At 37.6% G+C, this 12,108-nt stretch overlaps 2 protein-coding genes across 3 annotated transcripts in view; one reads left to right on the forward strand and one right to left on the reverse strand.

Moving 5' to 3' along the window:
- kif18a (kinesin family member 18A) overlaps positions 1-10,058 on the reverse strand; it is a 36,433-nt gene extending 26,375 nt beyond the window's left edge. For both annotated transcript variants that reach the window (XM_042486698.1, XM_042486691.1), the window contains exons 1-6: positions 9,921-10,058; positions 8,323-8,657; positions 5,363-5,520; positions 5,048-5,152; positions 4,406-4,516; positions 3,938-4,135 (exon numbers count right to left, since the gene is read on the reverse strand). In XM_042486698.1, coding sequence (XP_042342632.1) covers positions 3,938-4,135; positions 4,406-4,516; positions 5,048-5,152; positions 5,363-5,520; positions 8,323-8,638 — 888 coding nt within the window. In that variant the 5' untranslated portion in view covers positions 8,639-8,657; positions 9,921-10,058. The remainder of the gene's footprint in view (positions 1-3,937; positions 4,136-4,405; positions 4,517-5,047; positions 5,153-5,362; positions 5,521-8,322; positions 8,658-9,920) is intronic.
- An 81-nt stretch (positions 10,059-10,139) lies between these two features.
- The window catches only part of mettl15 (methyltransferase like 15), a 67,231-nt gene continuing 65,262 nt past the window's right edge, over positions 10,140-12,108 (forward strand). Inside the window, exon 1 of the mRNA XM_042493709.1 lies at positions 10,140-10,202. The gene's annotated coding sequence lies outside the window, so the exon portion shown is untranslated. The remainder of the gene's footprint in view (positions 10,203-12,108) is intronic.

Here is a 12,108-nt window from a genome sequence, read left to right on the forward strand (position 1 = left end):
TATTTTCAATCAAATCAAAACAACTCTTGTTGTTCCATTGACCTAGAAAGTAAATCAAATTAAAGTAAAACAAAACAAAGAAATACAGAATGTTGAAATTCAGTACCTTTGCCAGACATGACACAGTCAAAATTAAAAAAGAAAAAATGCGTTGTTGCTGGGGTATGCAGACGAGCATAAATGTGAGTTGCACCTTAATATGCCTTCTCCATCTGGACAAGCTCCACAAGAGAAGCTTAGTATATTACAGTATTTGGTGGGGACCAATAAACCTAACAGGTTACAAAATTCAGCATGGAGGGCTCATTTTAGAGTTAAAACACGGAGCAGCCATCCACAGAACTGGTCTGGAGTCTTTCTGCAGCTGTGAACTGTCAACACAGCTCAGTCTGTAACAATGGCATTAGATAGACTACAGCTGCTTAGGTGAGTCACAATCTCATGGGCATTGGGATTGCAGAAAGTCACATTAAAGTTAAGTAACAAAGGAGTGTAAAATGATCTCTTTTGGGGGTTAGCAGCCATGCCTGCACTTCTCTCTGGAAAAACCCCTAGCCTACATCTGGATTCAAAGACCTTAGTTTGAGCTCATGTCAGTTCCAGGGAGTTTAAGGAAAGCCGGGACAATTCGGAAAATCTCGTTTTAATAAGAGCAGGCATTCAAACTAATTTTTTCAACAAAATCTGCATATAAAAGTAAAGATAAATTTTGTTATTATCCCTGTATAAGTACAGGGATAAAAACAAATTGTCACAGGTTCAGTGTAAAATGATCCCCTGCAACATAGGCCCTGTTTACAACTGGTATCAAAATGTGTTCTAGGTGATCGGATCACAAGTGGACAGTTTTACGTGCAGGTTTGAAATGCACCCAATGTGTCATCAATGTGTCTTGACATCTGATTGCTTAGATCACATTGATCTGGGCTGCATATGGCCAATTTCCTTCAGCAGTGTGCTAATGTGTCCCGACATCCTCATCATAGGCAGAAATACATATTCTTTCACGTGCAAACACCGTTGTTTTAAGGTGTAAAACAGACATATTGCAAATATGTCAAACATCTTGGGGGATTTGTTTTGCCTGGTATTAGACCATGTCTGTATTGCTTTTGGTTTTTTTTGCTCACATACCAAGACCTTTCCCAACTTAATTTTCTTAACGTGAAGTGCACTTCTTTATCATTTTTCTTCCTTTAATTCCCTGCAGTCTATGCACAGGGAGCTCTTTTCTGCCTCCCACAAATTTAAAACCATGTCTCTGCTCTTTGCCAAAAGAAATTATGTACATTTTTAGGCAAGTGAGATCTGATCACAAGTGGTCACTAAAGATGCATTCTCATGCCCAGTGTGAACAGACAGACTTAGAGCTTTCCCCTTGTGATCCGATCACTTGAGACACTCAAGTAATACCAGGTGTAAACAGAGCCTTAAAGGTGAATAGAGGGACCTACACTGGTGTGAATGGGATATGCTAAGCAGCCAAGAAAAACAAGTGCTGGCTTCATAAGGAGCCCAGTGCTGCAGTGACACAAGCTACATACGTCTGGTTGTGCTGACCAAGTGACGGTCTAGTTTTCCCCTTCTACTCTCCATGATCACTTACAATGTTTAATATTACAGCAGACCACAAAATATAGAATTTAAGTTCAGATGTCTTTTTGTTGCTGTTGTCTAACAACTCCAAGAGCATAAAATAGTCATTTTAACACAGGTCATAAATGCTACTTATTGACCAGGGTTAACAGTAATTCCAAGGCTGGAATATTGATGCCCTAAAGGTTTTATTATTTAAATACAACCGGAGCAATCAGAGGAAATGGACATACTGACAGATCATTTGCTTCGCAACAATGCAACAAGGAACCTGATGTCTTAAAATGTTGACAACCACACTTCAGTGAAAGCTCAGCTTTCTCTGTCTGGACCATTAAGCAAGATTGGCACAATCAAATGTGTCTGCTTTGGACAACATTTTCAGAAAGCCCCTTTCGTGGGTGGGAAACACTGGCCCTGTGTGAATGGAAAGCCAAAATGGAGAGAAAGGATGCTGTGGCAAATGTATCTGCATTGGTTTGGACATCGCCTAAGGCAAACAACTTACAACAAAAACCTCTGTGCAGCATAGCATGAAGATGACATACTGAAGAGCCCAAACAGATGTAGCAGGCATTCTTCTTCACTCAAACGAATGGCATGTCAGCCCAGACACAAGTGGGGACATTCTTTCCTGTAAGCAATGGCCACAACATGAATTCCTTGTCTGCCAACAGTAAACACTGGAGTACCAATAACCATGGGGGCAGGGTGGGGGTTTGTGGTGGGCATTGTAGGTTGAGCAGATCAAAATATGACTTCATGACTGTAACACTCAAGACTGGTGTGCAGAGTATAAAACAACTGGCCACAGTTTTAACGCAAGAATGAAGTAACCTGTTGAAGAAGGATCACATTTCAACATGGCCGTGGTACATTTGCACTGCACTTCCTAAATGCATGTGGCCTGCTTGAGCCTCGTCCCTTGAGACTGGTGTGTAAAATGAGAAGACTGCTTGACAGGTTAATGTATGCAACTGGAATGAAATAATACCCAAATACTCAGTTGACTCTCCACTTCCCAGACTCTCTGTTTCATATGGAGGCTACTGCTCAACTTCATATACCAAAAACCATAATAATCTTAAGAATGTGTATAATCTTAAGAATCAAATTTTCCAAATGCAAAACCAAATGCATGGCATAGTTGGTTAGAGCTCTGTACATTTATACAAATCTACATGTTATACATTTGTAAACACGTTGTGACATTTTTGTCAACAATCTGTAGTTGGTCCAAACTATAAAATATATCAATACAGACTACTCAGAATCTAATATTTTGTAACATATAAACAGACAGACCATACAATATCTTGGATTTTTCTCATGGCAATTTTCTTCTGAAGTCTGTTTATTGTTTATTTTATATATTTTTATGTATTTTATAATTATTATTGGTTTAAACCCTTGATCTTTATTGTACCTAATATGTAAAGCAATGTAATATCTTTTTGAGATTGTATAAATAGATCACTACTCTAACTTATATGAGGCAGTGAATCATGAAGCAGCATTTAGTTTGTTACCAGGCTAACCAGACACTAACAGATGCTGCTGTGCACAGCTGTCTTCCTTAACCAGGAGGTGTCTTCTGTGCAATCCAAATCCTGAGTGTTACAACATCAAGCACACAACACTGTTTGAATATTAACTCTTTTGTGAGCAGATGACTAATCTTTACCTCCAGGTGTCACTGAGACGTCTGACATACTGCTCCCAGCAAACACAAAATGTGAAACACTGTTAAAATATTTAAAGGGGGAGACCACATTTTCCAGTTTCTCTCTTCCCCCTGATTTCTCTATAACTAAAAAAACAAGTCCACATGTTGTTTTTCAGGGTCCCAAAACAATTAAGGATTTCTAGGAATGAGTGGGCACCTTGGTACAGGGGCGCAATGACATTGGAAAATGTGATCAGTGTTTGCAACAAAAGCTGGTTGTGAAAATGTTGACGTGCATTCCTTGACTATTATATGACCAGTGCATTCATTAGACCTAAATTACATGGATATAAACACCATTCATAACAACATGAATGGATATTGCATTGGTTAATTAATCATGGACCTTGTTTTTAAAACTTTATTTCCCTTCATTTGCATAATGGGGCCTTTTAAATTCATGGAAAAATGCTGTGGAGCTTGTGTAAGCAGAGCACCAGAAACATGGTGACCAACGGTTTTTTTGTTTTGAACTCTTCAGTGAAAAGTAATCTGTATCAGCAGTGACTGTGATTTAGCTAATGAAAATGAAAAGTGCTCATTCATGTGGTTGTTAAAGTAACACTATATGTTAACTACAGTATTAATACTTTTTATAAGATAATATAAACTCACCTTTGGGTCAGCAAGAACATTGATAACATTTCCAAGGGCAAGGAGGGAGCGATTGATGTTAGCACCTTCCCGCAGACGTGCCCCCTTAGCGTTGGTGGCGCTAGCTCTCTCTGAGCCTGCCAGATCAATCAGGCTCATTTTGGCAACACAGACGTTAGGATTGAGGCAAGCGGTTTTGTCCTGCTGTCTTAAATATATCTGAAGGAAAGAATATAAAACTGTCAATTTAAGGTTATGAAGAAGCAACTGGTGATGCCTTGTAACATGTTTTTAGTGAAACAGTACTTCCAATAGTTACCATATAAAAAGCTGAAGATATTAGTAACTGCACACTTGAAATTGTGGATTGGGAACTGTTTGCAGTTTAGCTTTTGTGCTCATTTTTTCTGTTAATCATTTTCTTTCATAATGACATCATGCAAGAGCCTAACTGTCCTTTTGGATTTCAATAACACTGGATTGAAATACCTGAAATACAGCATGGGACCGGGAAGAGGTTGCATTCATGTCAGTAGGGTGCTGTGTCCTGTTGCGATTACCAGAATCCAGAGCCTCAAGTATGTGCTCTGCAGATTTGGGCTGTAAAGGAGGGAAATAAAAAATAAATAAATAAATTAAAAAAAAAAAAAAAAAAAAAAAGACGTCATAGATGGTGTGTGACCCACTAAAAGGCCCCATCTGGAACCACCACAGTGTACTTGCATCCACAGAAACAGAACAAAAGAGATGTTCAAACAATAATAGTTTGTGTATGTAACATAGTTTTAAGGAACAATATCTGGACACAGTATATTTACTGTAATTAAAGAAAGAAGACATTTAAATTAAAAATGTTTCTCTTTACACTATCTTTAAAATGTCTAAACACAGTAGGTACATTTTTAAATATCAGTACCTTCAGGGGAGCCCATTTCTTATGATTTACTCTTGTATGACCTCTACAGACTCTGAAAATATGATTTTCTAATTTAAGACATTATTTTATGCATTGCTTAAGAAACTCAAGGAAAACTAAATTAGGCTGTAATAAACTGACTTTGCTATGACATGATATAGCTTTAATGTGCTAAATGATATGTGAGAGCGTGCATGACACATGGTGCTACTAACCTGATGCAGTGTGAGGCCCTGAACAACCACTCCCTTAGAGCTGTCCTCTCTGACTGCAAGAGGCCCTGCATTAGCCAACAAGTCTCTGATCTGTTCATTGTAAACCTGTAAACAAACAAAAACATAAATGCAAACAGCTGCAAAGTCATCAAAACCATCCCAAAAGATCAGTCAAAAAATGTATGATGTTGGTTAAGGCTCTGTAAGGGGGAGTCTGAGAATCTTTTTGACACAAAGAATGAACAGGACTTTCGGCACTAATACAAAGAAAAACATGAATAAAAACAAGCAATAGAGAAATTATGAAATTATCACCTCAAGATATGAGAATGCAACAGCAAACTCTTTCTCCTCCTTGGCTTCATCCATGCGTTTGAACAGCTCTGTCATGGTGCGGTACATGACCCCAGGGTCATTTTGCGTGCCTAACATGGTATGTGTCTTGCCTGCTCCAGTAGCACCGTAGGCAAACACTGCAATCGAAAGGCAACTTTTTATATAGTAAAACATGAATGAAAAATAACACAGGACTCCCACGCACTTTCCTGGACAAAATCTCCATGACTTTTCAAGGACTCAACTTTTTTACTTGACTCTCTTGCAAAGTGTTTTTCCAAATATATCAGATTCAAACTCTATTCAAACATAACCCCAGCAAGCTGGGACACATGAAAGGAGAGATGGAGTGGGAGAAAATGGAGAAACAAGGTAGATTTATTTCTCATTTTTCTTAAACGTGGTTTAGGAAGAAATTAAATTAAAGTTGACCCTAAATCCTGCTACATCTTTTTGGCATCGAAGGAGAAGCTGTTCGTGATGGTAAATGAAATTTCACACATCAACACTTATTAGAGCTACATTACGTCAACAGCTACAGAAAATAAATTTGCTGTCCTGTTACATTATATGGAAGGTTGGAAGATTATTCTAACTACTTTGTCACACAACAAAATGACTTTTACAAAACTTCCACTGATTTTTACTAGTTCCAAGACTTTTCCTAGAAACGTGATGGTGCAGCACCCCATGTACAAAGGCTATGTCCTTGCTGCAGCGTTCATAGGTTCAACTCCAACCTGCAGCCCTTTGCTGCATGTCATCCCCTCTCTCTCTCGCCCCTTCATGCTAAACCTGTCATAAAGAATAAAGGCAAAAGCTAAGAAATAATCTAAAACAGAAAATGTGGTTGTGAAATTTCATGACCTTTCCAGATATTCCATGACCATGGAGCCCTGATAACAATACTTACTGCAACAACAATGGCAACAGCTACATTTAAGTTATTTGAATAGAGTACCACAACAAACTTATGTACAAAATGTAAAGGTCAAACATATATTTTTTTCAGGAGGCCCAGAAAAGCTGCGGCCATCGTGAAAAGCCTGACTTAACTGTAAAAATAAAGACGCTCTAGTCAGCTTATATTTAAAAGCGGGCCTACAGTGAGTAACATTGTCATAACACCACCTAAATGACAAGTTTTAATGTCATGCCATTGAATCAAATACTATTTTAAAAATTCTTAGTCACATAGTGCAATTAGATTAAGATAAACTAATGTCAGATTATTAGGTACACCTAGCTAAAACTAATGCTGTCTAAAGCAACAGTACCGCAATAAATCCTACTTTTATGAAGGCTTATAATGTCCGGTTTGCGTTGAAACTGTTCAAGAAAAGTGTTGATAAAACTGTATGACCATTTCAGAGGCTGCAGTTTGCGGTGCTGTTGAATTGTATTGTTTTATACTGACAGGTGTTTCTGTTGTTTTGTTCACCTTATTTATATCAACAATGCTAAGCTGAATAACAAAAACGCCTCTCTGTATAATGCAGTACAGTTCAACAGCACAGTGAACTACATCCTACAAAATGACTGTGAAGTGAAATCATCCTATCTGACACACAAACTGAACATTAATACCTTCATGATGGCAGGATTTACTGCAGGACTGTTGTACTGGGTTGCATTCGATTTAGCTAGGTGTACCTAATAAACTATCAGCTGAGTGAATATTGTTCAGCAGGATCAAGATTTTCAGCTGATCCAGGCATCTTTCAATGGATCAATGATGAGTCTCTGAAGCCAAATTTGTTTTGGGTTCTGTTTACAGCGGGTACACCAGCTGTCAAATTTACCCATTTGTGCTGATTTAAAACACTAGAACTGTGCATTCATTGTGAGTTAGTGACCAGCAAGTGAACCCTGGAGCACACAAAGTAAATTAACAGCAGCCAGCAGTTTCAATTAATGATACGGCAGCATGAGTCAGCGAGCCATGTTGAGAAAAAAAAAATTAAATTAAAAACATGGCTCTTAAGTGGTGCTGGTGTGGCTCATAGCTCCATTTGAACTTCAGTGTTTGGTCATGCTGTGGTTGAGAAGAGGTGATCACAAATCCAAAAAGTTTAGTGCAACAACATATTAGCTCACTTTATTATGGACACCATGAAGAGTCATGGTGGGACTTTTTTTCCCCCCCCAGTACTAGTTGCTTTCCCTTGCAATACTTTTACGTCATCGTGCAATAAATTTTCTGATCCATTGAGGAAGACTGAGCTGTTTTATGAAAGTGTTATTTATTAGACCGCCCGTGGTTTTAACTTCAGCAGCTGACTGCATGCAGTGGTTGGTTGTGTGCTGTGAATTGAAATGATTGTACTGATCAAGTGTTATAACATAGTGTTGCTACTGTATTCTTGAAAACTTGTGATGATTTGGTAAAACAGCTGGCATATCTAGTAGAATCACTGCAGGTTCAAAAGATGAGCGTCCCTAAGCTGGCAGAATTAGTTCTCATTTACGCTCAAAGTTGCATACAGAAATGGCGACGGATCCAAATGGTTCAATGAGGTTTTGTTATATACTGGTATTGATGACAACCGTGATATTTAAACACACAAAACACTAATCTCATGTGATGATTCACAAACCATAATATTGCAAAAATAATCTGCCACCTCTCAAATCATTTCTGTTTCTTTACATTCTTGCTTTGTCTCCATCTCCCTACACTCATATTTCGGGTGTAATTTATTTACAAAAAATGGAAAAAATGCACAATAAACAAAGTTAAGGATAAATTTGATTGATAGATTATTGTGATTTTTTTGGCCAAGACGATTGTGTGAAAATCTGATCTTGTGCCAGACCTAGTTCAGTATCTCATGTAATTTTTGTACTATTTAAGTTTCCTTTTGCAATTTGGGGATCATGCCAGCATGTTTGGCAGCCTGATGCAGCTTTAACACACAGCTTGCATATTCATTTGTTACCTGTGCAGTTAAATCCATTCATTACACCATCTAGCACTCCTTTAGTGGTGCTCTCGAAGATGTCATCTTGAGTAGAGTCCTCCCCAAAGACGTGGTCAAAAACAAACTTCAGGTCTTTGTTGGCCCTCCTGTTGATGTTTCTGTTTCGTACTCTTTGTGCCCCAAAACATGACGTGTCCTCTTCCTTGGGGTCAAATATAAGCATGTGGCTATCAACAACCTGGACCACATTTCGACAGTTTTCACGCTTCTCGCTCTCATTGGTCGGCCTCACTCGAACAACCACCTTTACATGGCTGCACACATCACTTGCCATTGTGGTCCCTGACGTGTTTCTGAAAAACAAAAGAAAGGATTGACTATATTTTCCACATTGCAAACATCAGTATAATTTTTAATAATGTGCTCAATAAATCACACAAATTGAGAAGGAAACAGGGGAAAATGGTAAGAAGACAAAAGGCAGTGTAACTTTTGACTGATTTGACTGATGGGTGCTGGGAGTTGCAATTCAATACAACAAGCCTGCAAAAAGTCCTACTCTAATGACGATTAACATTTAGCTTTGTTAAAAATGTTTTAGAGATGTCTTGATTCCAACTAGTGGTCTTGTCGAGGCTGCTGTTTTCAGTGCTGTTGAAAAGTATTGCTTTGCACTGTGACACAATCAATATCTAACATCATCCAGTATTTAGTCCATCTTGTCATCTCTTTAAAATCAAATTATCTGAGCCACTACTGCACTATAACCGGAGTTGGTGTTTGTTAAAAGTCGCTCTGATGTAAATTATATTATATTATAGAGAATTATAGAAAAAAGAAGATAAAGTATTAGTAGTAAGAATAAGAAAATAAGAAATAAGTATAAATACAACACAAAAAATGTGCATTATGTTTCAGTTTCACACAACTGAGGGTAATATTTAAAAATCTGAAATGTATAATATTCCTGGTATATAAAGTATGTAAAAATACAAACAATATGTGCTCCATTACAATGTGCGAAACAGCACGATTTAAAAATATAAAATTATATATATATACACACACACACACACACACACACATATATATGCATATAAATGTCTTATGCAACACACAATATACACATACACACAATACATGAGTAGAAAATAGGGAATAAGAAACATGTACAATATGTGCATCATATGTTAGATACGTTCAGGACTGGTTTTGGTAAAAATAAATTAGATAATAAAGAAAATTGCTGAGACTATCACACCGATTACTGCACACTTAAAACAGTGTTACAAAGAATTATTGTACCATAAATCACTACTTCACAGTTGAATAATATGAATAGATAATGGCATTATAACTGCTGGCGGGTGAATTGACTTTTCAAGGCACAAAAGGTCATGATAAAAGATACAAAACAGTAGTCTTACTGTTAGCTGAGTGCTACTTAACATGTTAGCAAATATGTGAATCCAAACACACATCACAATGGGCGTTTTTAAAGGCAAACCTGCCACCGTTAACCTGGCAGGGTTGGATATTGCTTGCTAGCTAGCCGTAGCACAACTTCCAACGGTAAGTTAGCACTGTTTTCCTTACGTCGAGTGATTGTATCTTACCTTTTGTCAACAACGGTTATCTCGCATTTTATGTCGCCACGGTAACGTTTTCTAGAGAGACACGAGTAGCTAGTATGAAAGAAAGAAATTCGCTAGAGAAGCTACGACATAGCTAGATAGCCGGACACAGCTAGCACGACAAGCGCCAATAATTCAAAAACAAGCCCTCTTCCTCTGTCGCAGGAGATTGGATGTGAGTCTCCGGTCATTGGGCGGATCAGAGTGACGCGCCGGATATGCTTGTTGCTGAAGGTGGAGCTACTCTCTGGCAGGTCAACTACGGTAAGCTACTGACAACTCCCCGAGGTTTAGACACGTTTCTCCGTCACACTCCGCCTTAGTTTAACATTTTTCAGTGTGACTGGATGTCGTGTTGCGTCCATATTCGTGTATTTGTTGACAGATAGTTTAGCTAACTGCGCGCGGGCATCCAACATGGTGGCATAGCAACAATATCTACGCTGCATCGTCAGGTGTGAAGAAAGCCTGCTGATCTGACAACGTTATTACAGCCATTACACACACACGTGATAAAGAGCAACAAATGGTGTGCTAAACGTTGCAAAACACTTCTTATCGATGACAACCATATCTAATAATAGCTAAGTTAAATGTTTGCACCACTCTGCCAAAAGGACAAGACAAAGGTGTGGTTAACCTTAGCCATAGAGTCATTAGCTAAACGCATAGATACATAGCACAGCTAATACTGAGCAAATCAGGGTCGTTTCTAGAATTAGAGGACATTGGGGGAACTCAGTACAGTGGGGTTTTTCTGGGGGATTTTTATTTTATTTTTATTTTTTAATTTATTAACAAGCTTTATTTTGCTTTGTTGTGCACTTTGGCACCTTACTTACCCCCCAATATTCTTTATTTATTTATTTATTATTATCATTATTTTTTTTAGCTGTCTAGATAAGGGGTTAACAGATTATTGGCCTAACCAATTTTTGAGGAAGAAATGTTTTTGTCATTTTGCGCATTATCTGTATCTGCATTTTATTTTGATTATCCCTGGTGAAATTAATAAATTAAAAAGTGCATAGAATGTGTCAGCACAGGAGGAACTTTTACTTTGGAAAACCTCAGGGAGTTCATTTTAATTTATTCATTTTTATTTGAATTTTCACTTGACTTTAAAAAAAAGTTGCTGGGAACTTGCAATACTAATTATACTAATAAAGTACTAATAATGAGTTTCAGTATTGGCCCTAAAAAACAATGTCGGTCGACCCCTATTCTAGATTAATTATGTATTGTGATAAGAAAAATGTTAACCCAGTTGTTGTTAGTAATAGATTGCCCCAGGGATGACGTTTTTCTGTTGGCCAACCTAGATGCTAACGCTGCACTGGTCAAAAAGCCTGTGGGATTTTTCCATTGAATTTTGGATCATTGAAGAAATTAAGCTCTGTGGTAAACAAATGCTTATGATACTTACACATTTTGTTCAGCAAGATAATCTTCACTAATGAACACCACTTTTAATATTTTTGAAACCTACATGCAATCGCCAGAGGTAAAAAGCTATTGCTAGGCTGAAACCAACTACACTACCACTATCACTATGAGGCTGTAAAGCTGTTTTTGGTATGGCTCAGTGTGATGACATTATATAGTCTTATTTAGTTACTTGTTAGCAACCATCTTTTTTAAGACACATAAAAGCTTCAAAGTTTGAGAATGGGGTATTTACTGTATTTTATGATGCAGAACAAAACTCATGTCTCTGAAGCTAGTGTTAACCACAGACCTTATTTCAGGCATGTAATGAAAAACCCATTTAAAAAAACCCATTGACTAGAGACGACGGACCCAGAGGTTCTGAAATACCAATTAATTTCTGGGTTTTAGGACTCATTACTGGGGTTCTCTATACTTTACAACTGCTATCATTAAAAATCTATTGATGAGGGTTTAAACAATTGTAAATGTATTTATTTATTAAATGTTAACATTAATGGGATCTATTATTTATCTAATTATTCACGCTTATTCGCAATAAAAAAAGCAGACTCTATATTGAGATCTGGGGCTATTTATGAAAGATTTGGGGCTGAGGCCTTAAATGCCCAGGCCTAATAACGCCACTGGAGCAAGTCCTCAAAACGCATATTACTTATACCATCTTTTGAAACATGGGAAAAAGATCAATATGCAACTTGGCAAGAAATGCTCTGCAAAC

Source organism: Plectropomus leopardus, chromosome 1 (genome assembly GCF_008729295.1).
Source record: "Plectropomus leopardus isolate mb chromosome 1, YSFRI_Pleo_2.0, whole genome shotgun sequence".
Taxonomy (NCBI): Eukaryota; Metazoa; Chordata; class Actinopteri; order Perciformes; family Serranidae; genus Plectropomus; species Plectropomus leopardus.